At 48.3% G+C, this 25932-nt stretch overlaps 1 protein-coding gene across 1 annotated transcript in view; it reads right to left on the minus strand.

Annotated features, from left to right (window-relative positions):
• Window positions 1-25932, minus strand: part of LOC100749750 (protein dachsous) — a 229991-nt gene that overhangs the window by 45467 nt on the left and 158592 nt on the right. Inside the window, exon 2 of the mRNA XM_033318889.1 lies at window positions 1928-2108. Coding sequence (XP_033174780.1) covers window positions 1928-2108 — 181 coding nt within the window. The remainder of the gene's footprint in view (window positions 1-1927; window positions 2109-25932) is intronic.

Genomic DNA, 25932 nt, shown 5'->3' on the forward strand with positions numbered 1-25932 from the left:
CGCCGCGCTGGTGTTGTTCCGGCTTTCAGGAAGTTTCTGTAACCGTGGCCTCGCCTTTCTTTGCATTTCTGTTGGTTGATCGTAGGACGTGCATCAAGATGCGCAAACCATTTCGCATGTACGCCACGTAATGCACAATTTCCAGAAAGCCAGATAACATCGAGTCCGGCAACTCTTTCGTCAAGATCGCGATGCCTGGAACTCAAATCTTAAGATATTATCCAGCCGTTCGTCGTATTGTTCAGAGATGAACACACGCATCTTGTCTCGTTTTAAATAAACGGGAGAAAGAAACGAGGAAAAAAATTACTTTTAACAAAATTATAAGGATGCCTCGCGCACCGGCGTGGCCCTTGCTTTTTAAACTCCTTCTCGCGGTAGGGTCGATTTTTACGTTCATTATCCGAAGAACGTTATCCAGCAACCCCCGAGGGGCCGGCGCGGCGGCGTCTACGTACGTATCTAGCCGCGGCTTGTCCTATAGGAGAACAAAATGACTCGCACGAGGAAGTATATGTACACGCGTTACCCAACCGTTCGCGGATCCCTATCACGATTCATAGCAAGACTGCGCAAATAATAATTATCGGTGCAGCTCTGCCGTTTTCCGACACCATTAACGCAATAATGCACGGCGTTTTGATTATCATTCTTCTTATCAACAGATACTTATCCACGATTGCTTTTCTCTCTTGGACCACGGTAGTCATCGACCTGAACTCGAATGTAAATCGTCCAAATGACAAAATCGTGCCAGACTAATCGTGGGTAGCGTAAGCGATTTTTGGTATTTGTACAGATTTGAGCAATGGTCGCGTGTTTGCAGGCTAGTTCGCGCGACTAACACCTCGCTGTTAATTTCGTGCTTTTCGTAATCGCGTATCTTGAGACGCAGCATAGTCGAAGCACATTGACTTGCACTGGCTTGCCGTTGCAACGTCTCGAGTCGTCAGCAGGTGGTATAAATCACGCGAAGCTGGCTCGCGTGGTAAGTTGGGTCCCGTGGTTGGCCCGCACGCTGCTCTCCCATCATATCCGAGCGGTACTATTGTGCCGATGGTGCCTGTGAGAGTCTGGTAGCACGTCGAACAATCGTATCGATAACGAGCGACAATTATGGACGAGAGTTCTCCTGTTTGCAAAACGGTATACAGCCAGCAATAGAGCTCTCTTTGCTTCTATTCCTTCGGTCTCTCTTTCCTTTCCTTTCGTTCGCACACGATCCGTGTTCGCTTTCCTCCTTTTCTTTCATTTTTCTTTTGCTCTCTAATTTGCCTATTAATTCGACGTTTCTTGATTGCTAGCCATTCCCTCTCTATCTCTATTATCTTCTTAAACGCATCTCCTACGAATCTGAATCGCCCGAGAACCTGCTATCTGTTGTAAGGTCAATGTCGGTGTTTCAACGGATCAATGGACTTCAGTCATTGTCCTCGCTCGTAAGGATAACTTGGAAGGAAAGAGGCTGTTGAAAATGGGCACACCGTACACCGGCGACATAAATCATACACCCCATTACAGGGCTGCTAGATCTTGGCACAGCGATAGCTCGCCCTTTCCTTGTTCCACCAGCGTGCAGCTCCCGTAGCTGCTTCTTTTCTTCCTGATGCCACGTTTCCACCGTGTGTCGCGCACATCGTTGCCCTCTCTTCTTCATTTTCGTTTCTGCGTTGTACCTCCTCTATGAGGTCGCGATAAGGCCGGGGAAACGCATTGTTCACGCGGTTCTTCCTTACGTACTCTTATTCTGGTCACGGAAGATTCGTTACGAAACGCCAATGCTAATAGAACGACGTATCGGATAAAAGTTACGAGACGCCTCGGCAAAGGCTGCGACAACATGATAGAAAATACAAAGTTTGTTCCTTGTCGTAAAATAATTGTACCGCATAACTCTATGGAGAGTGGTCAGACGAGTGGTACGTACCTCTGTCCGTAGCGATGACGGGAATTTCCAGATAGGGAGCTGTTTCCCTGTCCAACGGTGTTCTGACGCAAATGTCTCCGGTATCGCTGCGTACCATCAACTGTTCGCTTTCCATTCTTCCCGCGGCTAACGTGTAATTTACCATGGCGTTCACGCCGCAATCCGGATCCGTAGCTTGTACCTGAAAAAATCAACGTATTCAAATTAATTGAATGCTGACAAACAGTTGCATCATGTCGACAAATTGTACGGTCGCAAACGTCGACAAATTCGAAGTAATACATATCGCAGTGTTTTTAAAGTGTGACATTCGAAGAAACGTCATCGAGGTGGCCCGTTTGTAATATCAAACGAGATGATTAATTTGCGAGTGGTCCGTTTGTTTTTTCTCTACTGGAAAAGTTACGGGGACACGTTACAACGACGCATGTGGAGGCGTTGACAGACGCTTGCGTGCTTCCAGCACATGTTATTTATACGGACGTGTATTGCCACCTTTTACCCTCGATGGATTACAAGTACGATGTTTCGTAATGTTCCTTACGAAAATGTACCGGTATGTGTCTCAATGCAATGTATTCTTTTCCGAACGAACGCGCCATTTTGATAGGTCAGATGAAGCTATTACTTTTACAGCCAAACGGAACTATTCCATAAACCTTAAATTCATCACCGACGAGCAAAAATGCGAGTATCGCAAGTACCATGTGACCGATTACATCGAGTCGATCGACAGGTAGGTAATTGACATTGCGATCGTTTGGACGCGGGTTAACTCGTCTAGAGAGAAGAGAAAACTCGTAAATTTATCAACGTGGAACGTAATTTGCAGGATGGTAGTCGTGGTGTGTGCCAACCGTCGGGAACTCGAAGTAGAAGAAATCGAGACGCGAGTCCCGGATGGTGGTAATGAACCCTTTATCCCAGCCGGAGATGCTTTAATGACAGTTTAAAGTTTCTTCTCGCGTTCGAGGTATCGCACCGACCATCTAGCCGTGATCCGAGTGTTCCTCGGTGAAATCGTTCCGGCCATGTTCGACGAGAATGTGGAATCCCGAGATTCGATTGCGATTACATCTCGATGATCGATTACTTCGTTACGTGCTTACGGCCGATTCGTCGCTACCGATCGTTCTTAACATTTTCAAAGGTAAATAATAACAAAAACCGTAACATCGTTCGTCGCATAGGTTTCGTAATTAAGTATCAAGATCCCATTGAAAATTCTATCCGACTGTTCACGCGTTTTCCGCGACGAACGAGCGAGGAACCGAGGAAGATGCCTACCAAGGTACATAGCTATTACAGAAAGATTCCAACGGAGAGGGAGAGAGGCGAGTTTTCATCGAGATAGACGAAGGAAGATGAAAAGGAAGCAACGAAGATCCGAGCGAAAGCAGGAGAAAGAGAGACAGTAGATAATAAAGCAGGAGTCCACGAAGAATGATTTACTGGCAGCCGGTAGAATAACTTTCCCGCCAACACTGTTGCCACCTTAAAGAGGCATTGCATGGTTTCTGCAACTCGCCGAGCGAATAACACGAGAACAACGCAAAGACTAAGAGAAAAAAAGGAGGAAAGCAAGATAAAGCTGAAAAAAGGCGACAAAGAAAATTGCTGGCTCATTTTAAAAGATCTCTTCCCTAGTCAAGAATCGCCCTCCTGTCGACGCGACGTAGCAATTTGAAAAATTCAAAAGGAAAGAAAGAAAAAGTGGAACGACAAGTTTCACTTTCGTTCCAGCGATCATGCTAATGAATTATTACCGAGCATTATCAGGATAATATTACCGACTAATTCTACGCAGAACCACTTTCGCTCCTCACCATCGACTTCCTGTCGGAAATCTCGTCTCTAATGTGTCTTCGTTAATCTTTCGTATTAGTTGCCGCTTAATCTCACGTTGACGTCACCTGTTCGGTAGACAAGCAGTTACGGTTCGCGAATGATGTTATCGAAAGCATTTCTCTCCACAGAATTATTAAAGCTGGCACGTGATACGTCTGACTAGGTATCTTGTTACGACTACGATGTTCACAATTTTCTCCACTAATCTAATAACTTGCGATCGCGTACGACGATAATTTCACTTTCTATCAACAGATTGATTCCTATTCGTTCGTTTTACGCCGCACTAGTTTCGCGCCCCTCTCCCATCCTTCTTCAAACACATTTGTATAATTTTCCAATTTAGATTTGCATTTCTAAATTGCATTCTCCTGCTTCCTATTTCACGATACATATCAGGTAATCCCGACTCCGCGCGAATTATTCTTTAGTTAATGCAATCATCCTTACCGTTCCTCTTCGTCCCCGTTTCGGACTCGAAAGAAACGCAGACCGAATCAATATACTATACATTCGCTCGCGCTTTTGGCTAATTCCACGCGATGCGACGCTCGGCCAGGGAGCCGGCAGAGGGTCGAGAAAGAAGAAAGAGAGCTGTATTAAATCGCGAGCAGTTTTATCCGTTATTTCCGTGCTCGGCGAATGTATACCAGCCGATGCATTGTTCCGCTGGTTTTGTTGCGCACCGACCTTGCCGGGAATATCGATTTCAATCGGGGTGTATACGGAATACAATCCACCGTGGGTTTCCTTCGAAAAGGCCGAGCATCGTGCAGCCATAGTTCGCTGAATACCAGCGCGCACGAACGAAATACCCCGCACCCTTGCCTTGCGAGGAGAATCGAGTTCTCGTACTTTTAAAAAGTTTCTGCTGGACACAAAGGCATCCGATAAATGGAAAGGAAGGGATTCTATCGAATTTCTAATGCCGCTTCCACGTGGCGATTTGTATACAGGAAAATTCACATCGGCGTTTCACGTTTCGTTTTTTAGACAATGAGGGGACGATTCTTGAAGTGGCAGTAGCGTCTTTTTAAAATGAAGAGAAAAAAAGTTGTGAAAGCAGACTGGACCGCCATGGTGGACAAGAGCATGGGTTGGCGGTCAGTGTGATCCCACGTTCCTCGGACCACGAGGAAGGAGCATAAGCCCTCGCTATGTGGTACGTAAGTAAGTACAAGCATCGCGACAGAGGTAGAGAACCGTCTGTACGTGCGGTGGCTGTCTACACCGGTTATAAAATACGGTGCCTCGAAAGGCTCTCAGCATGCTCGCGCTTCTACCTTCGAGAGTATGGAGTACGATTCTCTTTTGGTCTTTTCGTCCGTCTCTCCATATCTGAGTCCTTTCGTCACCTTCGTTTTCTTTCGAACAAATCGGTTCGAAACCGTTCGAACGCTGTCTGGTTCGCGAGATTTAACTGCACGACAGCGGTATGCGGAGGCGATGATGCGGTGACTGGAACCGCGACAAAAGCTCACCTGTTACAGGTACAAATTGTCCGACTGCTAAAGTTATCGCTGTAAATCGTGGATGACGCGACGAACCGCGTCTGGTATGCCGACTTTTACGTGCTGCGCGCCGGCGATGACGTTGGTTGTCTAGCGATAGATGGCCTCGCTATCGACACGATCCTCGTCGATAGGACACGACATACAAACGCGAGCATTGCCGCGTGGTTTAAAGGAATCGTAAAAACATCCAACATACACGGTCAACATTTGCATATCCGAGACAATTATCACGGAAAACTATGAAGTTTCGTTCGTACAGATTCATAAGTCTTAGCCGTTTAAGAGGGGCCTATTAAAAGGCTGCAATCGATCTTCCATGTAATTGCTAGACCGGTTTGCAACGCCCGCGATCGTGCGCTGCAGTTAAATATAGTACGTTTTAAATTCTGTTCGTGCTACGCGGGATATCTAATAAGTCCGTTTCATTTCATCGTTCCAAACGTTTTATAGTTTAATCACGGCTCTAGTTTCGCCCCGCCTCGATCGATAGATTCGACGAAGGGTTCGACGTCCCGGCGGTGAAGGGAATGGCCGAGAATCGTCTCGAGATTCGACTAATGCGATGAAACTCGTCGGGTTAAGATGTAACCCCATCATTCGACGTTTCATCGCGAATGGAAAAAGATTCCTTAATATTGTACGAAATTCCTGTACATTAAGTTTACCGGAAGATCTCGCATTCTTCGAGGTCAACGAGGCCGCGCACACCAGGCACCCGTCGTACGTATACGTATACGCGGCGAGATCGTTGCTGCGTTACGATGCGATGATATTTCATACGATTATCCTTCGCAACGTTGAGTTACTAAATCATTCCCGGAGGCAGTAGTATCTTCCTTTGAACGCTCGTATAATCCTTCACGGCGATCCATAAAACCGAAACGAACTGGAGCGATCGCCACTAAGTATGCATCTACCACGTACGCTGTTTCGAAACGCCGAAATACGGTCTCACGGTTGCGTTCTTCGCGATATATTTCGTTTCTCGCGCAAACGTTTCGTTACTGCCTTTTCTTGGCTAATTAACTTCGTATCCACGAAATCGTGTCGAGTTGTGCGAACCGAAGTAGGTCGACCAGCCGTTTAACGCCGGTGTTATTATCGCGACGTTGGCGAAATTCAGCAAAAGAAGCACGACATTTTTTTCCTAGCAACGAGATTTATCGAGCGAATAGAATCGCGCGGTTTCCGAATAAACACGAAATTCCAATAGAGATAAACGCGCAATGTCCCACGCCTTTTTCCCCGTCCTTGTTTCCTACCACCAGCTTCCTGAACAGCAACAGAGAACAGTATCCGAGGGTTTTTCTCGGTTGCTCGGGTCCTAACCCCCTGCCGTCCCAGTGCTTTCCGTTGGTCGTGCGTGCGACCACGCGGACCGCCGCTTTTTGTCAACTCGTGCTCGACAGATAGAGCTGTTCGTCGAGTAAGCTGAGAAGCCATCCTCGGTATTCCCGGCTCGCCGACTCTCTGATGGACTGACAGTCGTCCACCACTGTCAAGAGTATTCCTCGCGATCCTTTCGCTCTTCCTTCCTATCTACGCGTTCTTTTTCATCTCGTGCTCCACCGCGCCGCGCCCCGCGTCCTACCTGCCGCGATCTTACGCATAGAGTATAGATTATAGATAGAGTATAGAGCGAGACTGGGTTGCGCGACGCGGATGACTGGCGCCGTGAGATCGAAACGAAGAAGAAACGGGGTACGTTGGAACTCGAATGGAAGGTCGAATTCACGAGCGACGCTCGCCACGAAAAATGCATCGAAGGAATTCCAGGAAACACTCGTTGGCTCGTTACACGCAGCGTTTTTATCTGGTGTAGGCGCATTTAAAATTCTTGTCATTTGCACATAAGAACGACTAATTGCGCGACCACGCGGTGAGAAGGTCCTTGTGCACGCGAACTGGCCAGCTATCTACGAAGAGGCGAGAGTTCGAGGATGAACCGGAAGTTTCGTGGGTGGACGGCGAACCACGATCCTTTGTCACGCGAATTGACATGCAGAAACGATGCCCGAGTAGCCGTCACGTGAGTCACTGCGGGTGTGCGACCGCACAATTAGCTGGATGCGTATTCCGTTTGCATAAATAAATATGCGCGTGTTTGCCTCCTCTCGCAGACCCCACTCTCTCTCATCTCACTACTTCCATCCCAGTTCCATTCTCGATGCTCGTTTCTCCACCTCTTGGCATCTTTCTTTCACCTGGGTATTTCCTTCATCGAACCCTGTTCCTCTCGAGCGATGCCCGCAGCCACTCGTAGGCCGCAAATAGTCGGCGAAAAGTCGCGAATGCCACGGGAAACGAAAGAACAAGGGCAAAAATAAGGCGAAATCGAAACGAAGCAGAGTCTCTTTCGTTTTGCAAAGTCGCGTTTTCTCTGTCAAGCAATCGATCCAAACTTTTTTTTCCCAGAGGTAAAATGGCCATCTCGAGAGTCGGCCGTTATCCACGGTATTCGCGATTTCAGATGTTTGCCGCTGTATTCGATCGAATCGCGTCTCGATAACGGAACGCGGAGTATCTAGTAGCAATTACATCGCGATGCGCTTGACCGATTACCACGAAAGAAATTAAACGGCAATAGATAATCGCGGGAAATCGCGGCTGTCCCACGTTTGGTCTGAATGCACGCGTTAGGAAAAAGGCATCTATGTAATCGACGCGCAAGCAGGTACCGCGACTGGAATCGCTTTAAAACGAGCACTAGAAGAAAAAATCGGGCTTGGTGTCGGAAATATCGGAGGTCGTCTCGCGGTACGCAGTTACAGCCGGTATACACGACGTACGGTACTAAATGTCTAGAGCGGTACCGAGGCCAGCACGCCGCTTTACATACGAGCTCGCGAGAGTGCCGCCGCGGCAGAAGTGACCGTGAGGAGAAGAAACCAGAGGAGAGGAGAAGTCCGCACAATGCTACCAACCCGACGAAGTCTATAGAGCTGTCAGTCACTGTTGCCTGGAGAGTCGGTTGCGGGAGAGCCAACTCGTCCTTCTCTCCTTCGCTTTCCCTTCTCTTTCTTTCTCTTTGGACAGTGTGTGCTTTTCCCCTCTTTTTCTCGTCACCAGTCTTCCCGGGGACTCTGCCACGCGTATACGTACAACGGGTTCATACCGACGTTGATTTTCTATGGAGAGTTGGATAAGGAATATCGAAATGTCACGGATATCACTCGGCATGTATTCGCTGTCGAAGATTGCGAGGCGACGAGAGTCGCGAGTCGGTCAATCATCGAATCTCTCGCGTTTCACGCTTCGATCAAGCAGTTGGCTCGCGACTGCTGCCAAAAGGGGAGAGTTTCCTGATCGAATCGTGGAACGTTTACGCGATCGGAAGACGCGACACGAGGCGACACGACGCGATACGCGCGTTCTCCCTTTGAAGAAGCTGTAGTCGAGAAGACCATCTCTTAACCTTTGCTCTCAGGATACGTGTTTTTGCCGTGGAACAGCAAGCCGAGAGACGAGTCGAACGGAGCCCCCGGCGGGTTGGTGGCCGGTAATTGCGATGAGATATGGTGGCCACTTCTCATTAAAATAGTTTAATATATATTTGTCAAGCTATCGCCGCAACGTATGTCCCGTCATTTGTTATCGCCTCTCCGTCCATGCTTGCCTCCCTCAGAGGGTCACCGCGAAAGCAACCTTTATTTTTCGTAAATTCGGCATTCGGCTAATAGCTGCCGTTTATCTCGTTGTCACCGGTTGGAATCGTTCACAGAAACTCAGACGCGCAAGCGCGAACACGGAACGAGCCTGTTGCGCCCTCCCCTCCGTCCTTTTCCTTCGTCTCTTTTACGCGTATGCTCTAAAAATTATACGTATCGAATTTTAATGACATCAGTGATACCCGTTAATGTTCCTTTCATGGTCGGCAGCGAGAAGACTATTAGCTACGCGGCCGGTATTCCTCGATTCGCAACATTATTACGCGTGCCACTTTTCCGCTACTCAGACTTTCTTCTTGTTTCTCCCTTTATCGCTTTTACACGCTCTCATAATCATGTAGAAAGGATACTAGGGTGCAGAAGAGCTCGTTAGTAATCTGCCTTTACAATCGGCCGGTATACACATGCCGTGGGCGGATGTCGACAGTTAAATCTGCAGTTTAAACACACGGCTCGTCGTCGCGACACTGCTTACTCCAACACTTTTACGCGTATTAACCGAGTCGAGACTGGCGTACCGAGTTGCGATAATTGGAGTTTTCACATCATGAAATCGCAACGAGACCTTGGACGATCCCTGAAACCCCCGTCTCTGTCTAGAAACTGCCTTTCGTATTCCATTCGTAGGATCGTTCACCAGTTGCAGAAATATTCCGTCGCGTCGTTCTTCACTATCGATGTGTTAATTTCGAGAATGATGCGATAAAAAATCGACGCTCGTCCTCGCCAATTAGACGTCAACTTATCGACGATACCTTCCCAAATAATTCCGAGTTTTACGAGAGTCTTGAAAGCACGATTTCGAACGTATGGACAAAAAGTGGAGAATATAAATACTCGGAGACAAAGAGGAGCGAAAAACTGGCAACTCGAAGGACCAGTTTATTATTATTTGGCAACCGCCCACGCGTATCTTGTCCTTTCCTCGCGTTCCAGCCGGTTGCACCGTTCCGTTGCCCGATCCTTGGCCTCGGATTCCGCGTTCCTCCGTTCCATCCTTTATTCATCCGCCTCCGTTGCCCGTTGCTCGATCTTCCTTGTCCACGACAGACCTTCCTCGAATACAACTCGTGGAAAAGCAACTGTCGGCCGAGCGTGCGGCGCAAACATTGGCGGGTTAAGAGAAAGGTCGTCGATTAAGATAGCTGTCTGGTGTTCGTGGCGTACCTCCTATAGTCCTTTTACTCGCTCTTCCTTTCTTCCTTCCTCTCCTTTCCTCCCGCTTGCTTCCTTCCTTTCGCGCGGCCGTCGTCGCTTCGAGCAGACCGATCCGATAGAATACGATCTACGAACCAACGTCCAGTGACACTCTTGTGTTCCTCTCTTTGAGGAACCGTCCTCTCCTTTTCGCACCCTCCCCTTTTTGCTGGTCGATAAATAGACCGATGAATGATAAGGATTATCATCTGGCGAATTTGCCAACGGTGCTTCCCTGTAAAACATATTAATTGTTCTCGGTATCGATGAACCTGGTCGATGCAACCGGCTGGCCGCAAAAGGGTTGGTGATTTCGAACGATCAATGCATGCTTGGATTTCCAAGCGGTCGGAGTAATTGCGCGGTGACCGTCTCGAGAGCAATCCGTGATCGTGGAAGGCCGCGCGAGTGGCTGGTAGAGTGGCTCGCAAAAGAACAGGCGGATAAACGAGATCGCAATAATCGATACACCTATCCTCGCATTAAAGGATCCCCTTGCGCCTTGTAAGCCCGTTCGCGATATTATTGATCCTGTGCACGCAATCGGCCGTATCCCATTGCGATTTAATCGATCGTACCGATTAATAATCGCATCCCTGAATAACACGGTCTTTTCTCCCTTTTCCCTTTGCGCTGCTCACCCTCTGCACCGATTCGTTGAAAAATCTCCGTCGCTGCACGATTTCTTCCACTTCTCGACCGTCTCCGCGCCAACTCGCCAAGTAACGTACCAAGTCGAATTTATTACGGCTTCGCTCGTATGCGATGGTTCGCATAACTGACGAGTAATGCGCGCACAGACAAGGCCGCCATCGTGTACTTTCGTCTACGGGACATGACCCATTCGCTCCCAGTGATCGCATGTTTGATCGATCGGTGTGTCTCATTGGCCAAAACAGCAAAAATTGGAATTTTTAGCCGCGGTCCAGAGGTATCAGGAAAGAAGTAGCGTGGGTTCACGACTTCGCACGGTTCGTCTTCGTGGAATTGCGAGAACTTTGAAGATTAATGGGACCAAGGGGAATCCGGCTCGCGTTTTTGTTGCCCGGACTCGGATCAGTCCTGGTACAGGACAGCAGTCGACCGCGCCGCGAATCACGTTTTACCCGCACGATCGGTTGCATTTTAATAAACCAAGAACCATCTTTGTTCAGCTGCCACCGAGAGAATGGTTTACATTCTCTTCTACTAATTCGATGTCATTTTCTATAGGACCCGAAAATAAAACGTAGGGAAGGAAATAAAAAATGGAACGCGCGAGTGGGCGATGAGGTACCGCGACCGATATGGAATTTAAATACAAAAGCTGTTGAGAAACTTTAGTCGAAAGGAAATTCTGCGGGTGTACGTACCTACTTGGGTACGCGTACGTAGAAGCGTCGTTAGAAATGACCAGGAATATCCGAGATTAATGGGAGCGCGGGAAACCTGATTCGCATTTTTGTTGCCCCGGATCTCAACCGAGCAAGTCTCGGTCTTTCCGCGAGTACCGCTCTTTCCTTGCCTCTATCCTTGGCTTTAACCGTAATAAACCGAGAAACGCGTTCGAAGAACTTCTTTGGTTGGCACAAAAATCGGTAACGATCGATCCACGTTGCCTGTACGCCGCTCCCCGTTAAATTTATTCCAAGGTAGCCCTATTTTTTCCGTCTGCTGGAACAGGTCTGTGATCGTCGTTTTAAAGACGCGGACGGGTCGATACGGAATTCTTTATTGTTGCGAGAAACGAATTAATGGAAGGTGCCTCCACTTGTCTCTGTAATTAATTGATCCCGCGCATGATCGAGCAAACGTTTCTCGTAGGATGGCCAATCTCTCTGGTAAAACAGCTGAACGACCGTCATTACTCGAGAAAATGAAACCCGCGTTTCATCGGTGCATAATCTAAATGATCGGTCCATCAAACCGAGGAGTATAGCCACTGATAAGAGGTAAAACTTGTTGCATTACGTCCTCCCACGCGGTCGAATCTGTTCATGCGAGTAGCCTTCCCCGAGGACAATTATTTCCGTAATACGATACTCGCCCCGTGAGATAGTTCGATCGGTTCTCACCTATAAAATACTTTTACCGATAATTACGGTGGATCTAACACGATCTAATAGACGCGAACACGTTCTTTCTTCGACATTCGAAACGTCAAAGAGCAAGGGAAACCGGCGATCCGATCTAAGCGTAACTTTATACAGATCATGCAAAGGATTACAACGGGCACGTGCGGAAAGAAAAGGGAAGGAAAGGGAAGAAAAGGTAAGGAAAGGAAAGAGGAGAAAAGGAAGTAAGATAGAGAGAAGCAGGTGCGTTCGATGTAAAGCAACGGCTTATCTTAATAGATTACCAAGCCATTCGACGTAATTTGCTGACTGCTATTAACAACGCGTCAGCGAATGGCGTTAGTCGTCGCGATAATATTCTCTTAATTCGGGACCATAGGCGTTAATGGCGTTAATCTTGTCGAGCAGCGAAACGCTGATTAACGGTGTATGCTCGACGAGATGCGCGCATCGGATAAGCATCGCTTTCGATGGTCTTTTCACGTGATCTCGCGTTCATTCCTTGTTCCGATATCGCTACGTCGTGGCACGACTAGTCGCCACGGGTTTTTCCACCTTTGAACACTGTCCTCGCGAATACAACAAATGCCCTAACGAGCGCGGCCCCTTTCGACGTGCGCGTCTCTTTCCTCGAACAGACTCGGCCAGCGTGTCACAATGAATCAAGGCTCGCATTCGCGAGGGACGATCGAACGCGAATCTCGAGTCAGCCTTGAATGAACGAGTCGTTCGGGACGCGCGTCAATGTTGTCGCGCTCCGAAAGAATCGACGACGCGAGGCGAGTCAAAGGCAAGACGCGCACTGGCTCGTACTCGTACAGCTCTGCGAGCCTACGGTATACGTACGAATGACCGCCTCTTTGGATGCATTACGATGTATGTATTAGCATAATTATTGGTTGTTCGCTATCAGTGCCGGCGGGCTGGCGTTCACCAATTTATGATTTCATCGCCGGTCGTGCCGTGTGCCACAGCGCGGCGCCGCTAAACCAGTGCATCGAGAAACTGCAGAGACCAAGTTCGAGCACGAGCCGAGGATCGCCCATTGTTATTTCTTTTCCCCAGTCGCTGTAGATACAAACCACCTAACCTAACCGATCAACGATCGGCGAGCAGGCGAGTATGTAAGTTCTATACGGCATCCACTGTTCTTCTCTGGAGAAGAAAATCCGAATTTCTCACTGCCGTACTGTATCGTTTTATTCACCGATGAAAACTCTTTGCCACGTTAAAGTTCGATAGAGATTTGAAAATCGTTCGATCCTTAAGGATATCTTCGCAGCTCCTGACCTCCGTTTCCTTCCCTTTCTCTCTCTCTCTCTCTCTCTCTCTCTTTCTCTTCCTCTCCCTTTCCCTCTTCCCTCTCGCTCGAGCGTTCTGCCTACTCTCTCATTCCCGCGGAGCAATCCGGTCCTTAAGTGGCAGGTGCTTAAGATTCTCTGCGATCGCGCGAGGAGAACCAGTCGTGCTGCATTTGGATCGCATTCGGATCGTCCTTTCTCTCTTTCTCGCTTCTTCATCGGTTTTGAACAACGAGCGCGCGTATGCTAAAGCGTGTTTGACCCATCGCGTTCGAGATGCGTTAGCCTCGTTGCCCGCATACAACGAATATTTCAGCAAATTACGCTTAAACGATTCGCGCGGTGACAAGATAATGATCTGCATTGGAAAAAAAATTCAATCGACTCGCGCAAACGACGTCGTTCGTGTCTAATCGCGACGGCATCTCACCGCAATTTCTCGATTGACCGAACGCACCGAAACATTATCGTGCCGAGCATCTTTTCTACCACTGAAAGCCACGGACGATGGGCCTACGGTAGAAAGAAAAACAATTTGTCACTCCGCGCCGATCCGCGGGGGGTCTCTTGCTCTTTCGTTCACCGGCCCATGTCTTCCTTTATATGCAACGCCGTTCTCGCGCGTGTCGAACTTCCTGGCCTACGAGAGACTTTTATTCGCGACATCGACCCTCTCCTTTCACCGGACGGTCGTCCCTCGGTGAACAACGCAAGCGAACCTTTACGTACGTACGTCGAACGTTGCACATCTTACAAGTATGTATTTAGGTAAGCGACGTGTCGTTGCTTGAAATAGCGAAGAAAACAAATATATCACACAGCCTGACTGTAGCTACCGGTCGCTACAGGTGTAACCACATCGATTACGTAAACATAGAGAGAAATAGGTGGCGAGAAAACCGGAACGTGTGAAAACGAAAGAGGCACAGGGGAAGCAGGTAGGAGATGCGTGAGCCAGCGAAAAAGGAGCAACGCGTAATATTTTTGCTGTTTCGTACTTGCATCCTCTTATTCTCTCGTTCTTTCCCTCTCTCTTTCAGCCTTCCTCGTTGCTGCCTCTCTTTTTCTCCCTGGCTGTGCAGATGTGTGTGAAATATAGGTTGATATCGCGATAAATAATGAGGTGCCCTTCGTGGTGATGCCCGGGGCTGCCGCTACTGTACTTCCACGACGCGCTCCCTCCTGCCTACCGAGCGAAACATGTACTTGGTGGTTGGATATAGTCGGGTTATGCATCGGCCCACGTAGAGCCGCAGCGCCTACGTAAGATATTGCTAGGCTGGCGCAGCGAGTTAATCTCATGGGACGACTGGTACCATGGCCGATCTACGCTCCCGCAGATCGATCTGACCTGCTCCCTTTCCTTTTACCGTGAAACGCACCTACAGATCGTCGGAAAATAGACGCGAACAACTCTTTTTCCTTCTTGCGAGTCGAAAATATCGGCCGCGACTCTTTGGGCGGACGGCAACACGGCGGGTACTCCAGCTGAAGGTACATGCGTTTTCGTTGGCTCGCGGCCGAAAGTATAATAAAATATCGGATTCGAACCTGCCTGCCCGCATTCATTATGCATACGGAATTTCTTCTTTATCTTTATCTCTTACTGTTCGCTCGACAATTTTCTCTGATCGAGTAATTTTAATACAACGTATGGCCGCATCTTATTTATACCTCCGAACAGTATGGTTAAGTCAATTTGCTCTTCCGGTTTCCCACTCTCGTTGCCTGCAGTCAAGCTCGCGTGTATCAAATTCCATGGTGCACCGGTGCCACGAATATTCCCCTCTGCCCTCTCCCCTGCCCCTATCCCTTGTTCCATTACGCCTCGGGAGTCGAATCCTTCCTGCCGATATACAAAACCGGTGCTCATTGCAGCATTCGAACGTTCAACGGACACATCAACAATTCGTGAACAGCTTTCGCACGAGCGATGGTTCCTTTCCCTTCGAACACCTGGGTTAAATGCTTTCGTTCACGGCAGACGGGGAAAAAGGATCGGGGTCGTTCGATTCGCGAGGGAATTAACGCGAACGATTTGTTTGCCGTGTTGGAACGGAACGCTTTATCTCCTGGTTGCCAAAAATCGACTGAGCAACGTATAATAGCATCGATTGAGGAAAAAAGGAGGCAACGACGTGAGATTTCAAGTATAACGCATACGGTTAGTAAGTCGGGATAACGCTGTGATGTATTATCGATGCTATTAGCGCGTCGATCACGCGGATATTTATGAAGAAATACGGGTTCGACTGGTGTGCCACGAATATCCTACCTCTTGTCCCGGTGAATGGAAAACCGTTTTCTCTGGTGAGCTGCCCGCCTGGTTAACGATCATCCGCGTAATCTTAACAGCGTTTAATTATACGTCCGCGTAAAATGATAGAAGCGGCAATCTTCTGTATGCGCATCGCGAGCGCAGCGAACCACGCGAAACGTTATATCGGATCGGACGATTCATCCGGCCGCGGTTGGCACGAAGCGGCGATGAATATCGTCTAGCGAGAACTAAAACATCGTTCGAACTTAATGACGTGGTTACAAGTGGAGAAAAAACGGTGACTAGGGTTTAAATCTGAGAATGAACTAGGAGGGAGCCGACCGATGGATAAAGGAGAATGAAGAACGCTTTTCAGCTCGACAAGCAATGATCATCATCGATGCTTTGCTTCTCTATTTATCCCTCCATAGCTTCTCTATCTGTCTCCTCCCACCGGCAAGGATGAGTGTCGGAAATTGAATTTAATCCTTCGTAGCGGTTAAGCTCCGCCAGCTGATTCGTTTCGCGCGGCGGGTCACGATTCACCGTCGCTCGTATAGTATGCGCATAATCGAGTCGCGCTTGAGTCTACGCACTCGAGCACGCACTCCGCTCGGCTAGGCTCGAAAGTCGAAGAGGGTCGAGTCGTGAGTTACACCGTCGAATCGCGCGACGTTACACGCGTGTACCAGCCTGACTCACGCAGACCGTACCTAATTACCGGCAGGCGGTCGGATGTAGACTGCACCGCACACGGTGTATCGTAATGGACCGGGACGATCTATTTGTTGGTGGGAGCACCACCGTGTCGAGAGATCGTGATCTATGTCCAGTCTCAGGGATACCTATATCTCCTACGAATCGAATATTCGTCGCCCGTTGTTCACCCCAACGAGAGAACGTGGAGTAAATCCATCGCGTGGATCTTACCAACAGTTCACGGTCCATTAGTTGTTTGTATCTTATCTTTTATACGAACGACAATTCCTGACCACACCCTGCTTCCGTTCCTGAAGCCGTACATTTATGTACTTCATCGGGAGAATCCGCAAAACCCTTGCAAACAGGAAGAGAGGCGAAATACTCTTGCGTCACGCTTGTAAACGCGAACGGGAACGGTTCGCTCGCGGAATGTCTAATCATCGGTAGGCGGCCGTACAAACGAATTGCACGCGCTTTTACGGCTAATGGAGCGGAACGATCTACTTGTTGTAGCCACTGTATCCAATACCAGATTTGCTAACTCTTATACCGTGTAGAACCGCGCAACACCCTTTTAAATTTACAACGCATCGGTTGTTGGCGCCAAACTTGATAATTGCTCGTTTAATCTTTTCGGTCAGAGATAAGATCTCCCGAAATATTTCACAGGGGTTGAACTCGCGTCGGGTAAACGACGTCGAATTGAACGAAGCTGAATCTGTCTTTCGCGAGTTGTATCGTTCGGTGCGTGGGAGTGTCTCACGTATGTGTATACGCTTTGCAACGTAGTTTATTCTATCTACTGAACAAACGGAACGAAAAAGTTGACAAAGAGAGGAAGATGATTAACTTTTCAATTTTCTGTGCGAATTCAGACGTCATGGTAAAGAGAACGAAACGAACACGAAACCAGTCGTTTTTTTCCAGTACAATTTCTACCGGTATCGCGTTCAATGCTTATTCGACTTGCCATGGGCGAATGATTAACGAACTAGATATAAGTAGGTATCCGGCGCTTGTTATACACGCGTATCCTGCCGCTTTTTGTTTATGGCGTTTTATATGATTAAATCTGGGATTTTTCTCCCCGGAAAGAGGTGAAAATGAAGTTCGAATTTGTAGAGTGGCAATGCATAGACGGATTTATGGTTCCCGGAACGTGGCCAAGTTGTACAAGCGTAATTACGTCGAATAAAAATGTCCGTTTGGCCAGCTTACGACGGAATTTTGTTCCGCGTAATCGCTAGCATTAATCTCGGCCTAATGAATTCGGCGTGTGAACCAGGAAATATTAGACTTTTTACAAACACGTGAAACAACGTAGCGGCAGCTATCGGTATCACTTCCATCGTGGAAATTAAAATTTGTATAACATATTTTATGGTGTTCGATGTGTAATCATGTCACGCCAATAGCGTCGCTGGAATCTTATTTCACTTGGAATAGGGCAACGATTATCGACGACTGGAAAGAAGGCCTGACAAGCGCACAGGTTGAATAAGTTGCGAGCTGAACTAGTTCCACGCTAACGTCGTATTCAAAGCCTGTTGCATGCCGACGTGGACACGTTAATGCATCAGAATTTATAGCTTCGGTCGCATGTTTATCTGCTAGTTCTCTTGACACGAAAGGATTAGATTAATACGTTTTGCGCAATTCCAATTAACACACGGACGCTGTACGCGATACTTTTGCTTTTTCTCTTCCCTTTCCTTTCCGTCCTTTCTGAATCGTCGGTGAACCGTTCCTTATCCTCGCGAGTAACTTCACGCGGCAATTTTTCGAAATTGTTTTCTCGGAAATTACGTCTATTAAGAAATTCATATTCGATTCCCAAAAGACGAACGGAACTTTTTTCAATACTGCGACGCGACGCAGAGATGAAGACGGTAACAGAAATGGTCCCTCCGCGTCCATTGCGCGTTCCAAAACCATTCATTATGATTACACCTTTCGACACCGACTTTATCCATTCGAAGTGTAGATACGGCAGATACGTGGTACGGTCGACGTGATTTATATACGATTAGAACGAGCAGTGAAAGAAATGCTAAAGACTGAAATTCCTCCGATACTCATTTATCTCGTGGCTCTTTATTCACTATGTACCACAGACCGGGCAAAGAGTAGGAAGAGAAGAAGACGTAGAGACGATCGAATGGGAACGCAGGAAGGAGAAATATGGAATCTTAATCTTAATCTCGTACGATATCCCAGACCTTCTAAACGCTAAAACACTTCCACCGAAGCGAGTAGCATTCGGAGCGTGGATGGCGTTGACCGGTTCATCTCGATTCTCCGTCTCCCTTCGTACCGTTCGTCTTATTCTCGACGAATCAGCTACTATCTTGGTCGCTTCTTGCCCGTTATTGATGCCACCATTTGTGTATCAGAGAAGCCGAGCGAAATGACTAATGTCGCTATTAGCATCGCTCGAAAACTCTACGTCTCAATGTATCTCGATCCGCGTTACAACTCCGTTCCGCTTTTTCTCCACTTTTTAAAACTGCTCCGATGCACAAATCCTTCGTTACGACGTCCCGAACGCGTTTCCAAAATTCTGTAAGAAACGTAGACCGGTTGCGTCCAATCTGTAGAGGATCATAGCAACGTGGGATGACCTACAGAGATTATCGAATAGAGCGCACGACTGAGCGCCGTTTTTTAATCATGTACCGACCACATCCTTCCGACGATCCCACGCCTAAACGCGATGTACGATTAATACCTGGTGACACTCACCTGACCAACGCAGCCTGATTGATCGCGGTATCTAAGCTGCCGCTATACCATTGAGGAGGAGAAGGATCGAGGATCACGACGCGATACGAGCATTCGTGTTCGCATCGAAATTACGAAAGGGGTTACTCGGTGTAATCGGATGCGTAAATCAGCTGCGACGGTCAAATTCGAGGAAATTTGGTCCGTGCTTCGAACCGTATAGAATTCGGATATCTATTGAAAACGCGAGTATCACCGAGATATTAGCATTTACGAGCATTTCATTACGCTAAAACGACCGATGCGAAACATCGTCGAGTTTCGGTTCGCCGCAATATTACGATAAATTTAGTCGAATTAATTGCCGACCGTGCGTTTAACTAAATTCAGAAACGTATTTCGTTACCACACTGTGAGCGGCGTGGTACGGTGTAGAAAAACAAGGCCGAACGAAAGCGACGGAAGGAGGGGGAAAGATGGCTGGACCTCCGTATCGAAAGTCACACAAGAACGCAGGGGAATAAAGAGAGCAGGACAGAGAAAGCGAGAGAAAAAGTGAATAAAGAGGAGGAATCGGGAGAGGGCGAGAGTAGGAGAGAGAGGAAGAGAGATATTGCCAGGAGTTACGAACGCATTACCGCGAGGCGGCGAGGTGTCGAGCATGTTTATGCCCTGGTTCACCGGACTCCCGATAGTCCCTAATGGGCCACGACCACGCTGCCTTCCACATCGTCCCCTTTCCCTCGCCCTTCCGCCATGGAAAAGCCCTCGTCAACGTTACCCTTTGTCGTCTCTCCCTTCACCCTTCTTTCTTCTATCTATCTACATATTTTGTTCTCTCGCAGGCAAGATCGTAACCTTAATTGGAAATGCCATCGGACTTGCGTACCCCTGGAGGCCGAAACCTTAATTAAGGATTATATAAGACGACCCGAATAGTCGAGATTACAGAAGACCGTTCAACACGGGATAAAATTAACACGTCTCACCGCTCTGTTCCTCGATCTTGTCATCGAGAGAAACGCCGATCGCGAGCACAAAATTTTCCTCAGCAGACGATGCGGGTCCGCTACGAAATTACCGGTTAGAGAAGTGAGACGAGTTTAACGCCGTGGAATAATCATTTTATGCCAATGCGGGGATAATTCCTCGAGCGATTGCCACTGGACGAGATTCGTTCGCGCATTTGCATAAATAGCACCCGGTACACTGTAAGCGGATAACCACCTATCGACTACTTATTCGACTGGCCAGCCAAAGACCATCTCCCCGCGCTCGCTTCGCTCTGCCGTACTCGGCTACCGGAACACTGCAATTTTGGGTAGAAAACCGAGACAGTCCGCGGTTAGAAGATAAAGATGCGAACGAAACAGGGCGAACACCCGAAAACAAAGTATAGTAGGCAAGAAGACTCGAAAAACGAAACGAAAAGAATAGAAAGAAGGAGGCTTTGCATGGGAGAGAAACGACGAAAGAGGCGGATAGAGAGAAAAAGAGGTAACGGTTATCGTTGGGTAAGTGCCCTCCTGTGTCGAGATAACGTCGACACCGGGGACGACAACATCATCCACACCAGCGAATCGTACAAACGTAATCCTCGGCACGTCACTAGGTAACAACCGGTAGGTAGGTAGGTAGGTTGGTAGATATGTAGGTAGGCAGGTAGGTTGGTTGGTAGATCTTTCTTTCTCCGCGTTTCATTTTATTTCCCCGTTGCATCCCATCGTTCCGTCTCGCGTACTCGTGCATGTACGTAGCGCGTCGAAGACGAGACCGAGAACGGTGTCGTAGAGAAGATTTACTGAAAGAGAACGAAAGGGAAAAGTCAAAGATAAAGAGATACTAAACGAATTGACACGTCATTCTTCTTAAGTAGCGAGCACTTGATCGCCGACCAAAGGGAATAAGACCGGACCTGATACGCGCCCAAAGACACGGGCATGCGACCTCTGAGAACGGAAAGGAAAAGATCCGTTCACCAACAAGGTCAACCCATTCGTCCTTGTGCTCTCTTTGCCCGTAAAGCGAAACAGACGTTTACTAGGCCTTTTCTTTTACACCCTAAATTTATTACCGAATCTATCGACGAGTATCGTTTGGGAAGGCGACTTGTTCGCCGATAAGAGATCGATTATCTGATGAAAATCGTGATGACAAGTAACTGTCTCTTAATTCAGTCACGAGATAGTTTAGCTCGCGTACACCTGTAGGTACGTTCGGTGAAGAGAACCGAGAAGATCTCGATCCAGACTAACACGCGGTTACTCGGTTTCAAAAAGAACGAGACCGACGCGAAAGGAAACCTCTTATCTGTGTGTGTGTGTGTGTAATGATGTATGTGTGCGACCAGCCGAGCGCTAGATTTTGGAGTAATTCGGGGATAGGTGTGTGGCTTGAGAGTGTACTTTGAGAAGATCAGGACCTCGCATCCTCCACGGACTCCTATCGAACAGACCCATCGTTTTCTGTTTGCGCCGGGCCTTGTCCCGTGTCGGTCATTATCGGCCCTCATTATATTGGAACCGATCAATCACCTCACGTCCGAACCTCCGTCGACAACCTCGCGGAATCGTCGAGTATCCGGACCCACGTGAACGTTCCTGGACACGCCCGTGCCGTGAAGATACCCCTTTGGGAAACGTCCAAACGTTGCTGACTAATTACAGCCGAATCGGACGTTCGAACGTGGCTGACGGTAAACTGGACATCGTCTCGTCGTATTTCACATCCAAGGGTTTCACTGGTTTTCAACCGTTCTTCATTTAACAAAGACAAGAAATCACGGAAATCGTTTACTCGCGACCGCCTTCGTTCCTATTGTCATGGATGGGTTGTCGTAAAACGTACTCTCGTACTTTCTCGTACATTCTGGGTCCGGGCGAAGCTGGTGTTTCTACTTTTTCCAACTCGTACACGAACACACGCAACGACCGATGCAATGATGGAATACTATGCTCCCGGTGGTTCTCGGATTCAGCGTGACTGCACGTCAGTTTATGTTAATGGGTGAAACAGCGAGGAAACGTCGTGCAGTCTGTACACTATGAGATTTATGGCTGACATTTCAGCTACGCTCGCGCTACCACGCGGAGGGGATACTAGACCATTCGTTAACGTACCGATAGTATCGATCTCGAGATTTCGTGGAATATCGATGAAAAAAGCCCGAAAAGCTCGAAAGGTCAACGAAGAGACGCGATGATTACATCTTACACCGCGTATAGCCAAGCTGAAAGAGCGCGATATGGACAAACGACCGGATAAGCGAAAGCGAGATTAAATAAAGCAAAGATTCGTTAACGAATAAACTTGAATGGGCCATGTTTCACTTAAACAGTGTACGGTCGGGGTTTTTGATAGACGATCGTATTAAGAGACGACTAAAAATGTGAAAGAGGAAGAAGAAGAAAAGAGCGAAGAAGAAGAAGAAGAGGATATCGGTGTCTATTCAGCGAGACTCTAGACGAGAGCTGACGAGCAAAAGACGCGCAAGACGCACGAAGCGCCGATGTTTAACGAGTCCGGGCCTGCCCCCGATGGCCGAGCGGTTGATTAGCAATTTTAAAAGCAATAAAAACGATTCATAATTCGTCGGGAGAAAAAGCGACCGCGCTAATGAGAAACTGCCGTGCTCGTTATATCGTATATATACATTTAGGTACCTACACGACTACACGGTCCACTGGCCGCGCGTTATGAGATATCCACACTCGCGAGCCTTCGCTCTACCTGTTAGACAAGAGATTTCGCTAAAAATACTTGATCGAGGGAAGAACACATCGCGATCCGTCAGATAGTAACACGATAATGTAATCAACGAAGACGACCGACCGGCCTCGGGTGTACAGAGAAACGAACCAGCATCGATCCGCGCTTCTCGAAAAATCCGTTCGCTGCCTTCCGGGGGAACGGCCGGTTTGACAAACACGCGTCGACCGCGTTGACGCGTTAAAGCAAACGCAAATGCAACCGCTTTGTCGACTGATCGATCGAAACGTACGGCTGCCACCGCAACAGCATCGCGTTCGACGAATCGTCGTCGCTTTCCTAAGCGTTACTTTGTCCCTGCGAGCAATCGTGACAGTGGACGACGTGTTTTTTCTTCGACAAGAAGCTGGAAGCGTTCGATGTTGTAAGGATTAACGGCGACTTTCGCGTCGCCATGAACGTCAAAGCACACGAATGGTCGAGAAAAGGGACAGGGGGCTGCGGACCGGGGGCTGCGGAACGCCCAAAGAGGGATATCGAAAAAGAACGAAAAAGGACAAGAGAGAGGTAGGCGAAAGGAGCACGACCAGACCCCCATATCTGGATGCCCACCCTCCTTTTCTGCGCTCTGGCGTTATCTGCATAATTAGTTACTTCGAGTATATATACGCAGCGAACAGAAGCGACTCAATTCGTACTGCCCTCTCTCTTCGCCATCCTCCTTTTCTTTCCATCGTCTCCGTTCTCCGTCGTCGCTTTCAAGCGGCCACGGAAGTTACTCGAACGATATAAAGTGGCAAAAAGAAGAATCCAACGACCAGGAATCGCCACGTCACCTCTCTAAACCTCACCTCTGCCAGATACCAAACCTTGCTCCAACAATATTTTTATCCGGCTAAAGCTAAGGACCGAATAAGCAACCTCTTCTGCAGAAGGAAGAAACAACAGCTAAATGTCCATGAGCGCGCGTGTGTGTGTATGCTCTGTGTGATCGAGCGACCGAGAAATATTCTCGGTGAAAGTAAAAATTCCGGTGGTTTTCGTGCGAAACTTATCGGCGCAAAGGCCGAATCGATTGGGATCGTGCCAGATTTAATTGGGCCGAATCGGTCTGTCCACACGGAAAGTTAATTATTTATATATAATTGAAGGTACATAGCGCGTTGGTAGATCGCACCGATTGCATATTTCGTCATCAATAAAGTTCCTCGCAGGTAGGGCTTTCGCGGTATCGCTTCTCATCTGCGAAAACACATCCCGAGGCTCAACCACTTCTCCTCACGATCTCTCTTCTCTTCCTTTCTCTCGATTTGGACCCGTGTGCGCGCCGTCTTTGTCGGCCGCATTGCACGCGTGTACATACGACGCACCGAGCGAGTGGTCCGCAGTCGCATTAATATCGCCAGATGATGAATTATGCCCGCTGGAATTTTGATTTATTTTTATTCCTTCGCAAAACTTATACGCGCACTGAGGAGTCGAATATGTATGTAGCTTGTCGCGACTTACCTCGCGTTCGTATCGCGTCAAACGATGGGACGGACGGCCGCTTCGGAACGGCTGGTAACGAATGAATGGCGTGCGCGGGTTAAAAACGCGCCGTGTCGGCGATCGAGGCCTCGTCTCGTCCGTTCTTCGACCCGACTCGATCTCCGTCTCCCATTTCCATGTTTTCGTGTCGATCGTCCTTTTTGTTTCAGCGGATAGAAAGTCGCGATTTAATTAATACGGCGGAACGTGTCGTTTGCGCGATGCGACCGTAACAGCACGAGATTTATCACGACGTGCGACGACTGTAGTATCTCCGATGAGGCATTCCATCGGATTGTTTTACCGCGAGATACTCGTTAATATTGACCGGTTCGGCGATTCCAGGTTTTCGATACAAAGACAGAGAGGGAAAGAAGCGATCGAGGCGATGGACGCGACGTACACACGAACGGTACACTACACTTGTTCGTCGCAAATTTGTATTCCTCTCGGTACGGTTAACGCTGCGTAAAAGATCTTTCCGCAAAAGGTTCAGCCCGTACTGACATTTACGGTGTACGTGTACATATTCACACACGTTTAGGACCGTTTAACATTTCAACGGCATGTTCGATTCCCCTTATTTATGTTGCACACTCGAGGAGTTCTTGGCAGATTTGTTAGCTGGTATCCATTGCCATATACGCGATATTAGTAGATGCTAGATACACCGGTGGAATTGGTCAATCTCGTGGCAGCTGGATCCCGAGAGCCGGTTGCCCAAGGCGAAAAGCTTAGGCATCGTTGCGTTCCGATTGCTTCGCTCCTTTACTCTTTATTCCCCTTGCATCGGCTCTCCACCCAAAGTTCATCGTCGTCTACGAGGCATCTTTGAACTCTTGCCTTCGGCTCGCACCGTTCTATCCCACATTTTCCACGCCGCGTACAAATAACTCTCTCGGCTGATTATCCGTTGCGAAACCATATCGTTCCACGCCACGGAATTACGATCGATCCTCGTTGGAACCATCTATGATCGCAATTCGTACAACCATTTAGCATCTAGTTTCACGATTTAATTACAGCTGGACAATTCAAGAGCAAGAAAACGATTAATTCCCAACAAAGTAGTTTCGTCGTTTACCGGCGGTCGAACGCGACTGTATTTCCCGCATCGTATCGTCGTTAGCACATCTCGCGTTGAGCAAACTAAACGATAAGGTCACGTTATACGTCGTAAGAAAGAGACGAAGCACGCGAACGTCGTTGGAAGTAGTGGCGATTTGCCAACGCTAATGTCTCCTAAGAAACGAGGGAATCATCGACTATGGTGGCGAGGTATAAACACGATCGCGAAACGCGTGGTAGCATCGATCTTCTTCGTTCGAGCGAATCGCGTTATCGGCCGTCGAAGTCCGCCGACAGATTCGTCCTTAATTAAGTCGTCGTTGGTTGTAGCGGCGTCTCCGGTTCGCGACGTACCTCGGTTCCCTCTCCCGGAGGCCAAACACCTTCCTCTTTCGACAAACGAAAATGGAATCGAACCGTACCAACGACCGGGC

Source organism: Bombus impatiens, unplaced genomic scaffold (genome assembly GCF_000188095.3).
Source record: "Bombus impatiens unplaced genomic scaffold, BIMP_2.2 scf_0129, whole genome shotgun sequence".
In the NCBI taxonomy this organism is placed as follows: domain Eukaryota; kingdom Metazoa; phylum Arthropoda; class Insecta; order Hymenoptera; family Apidae; genus Bombus; species Bombus impatiens.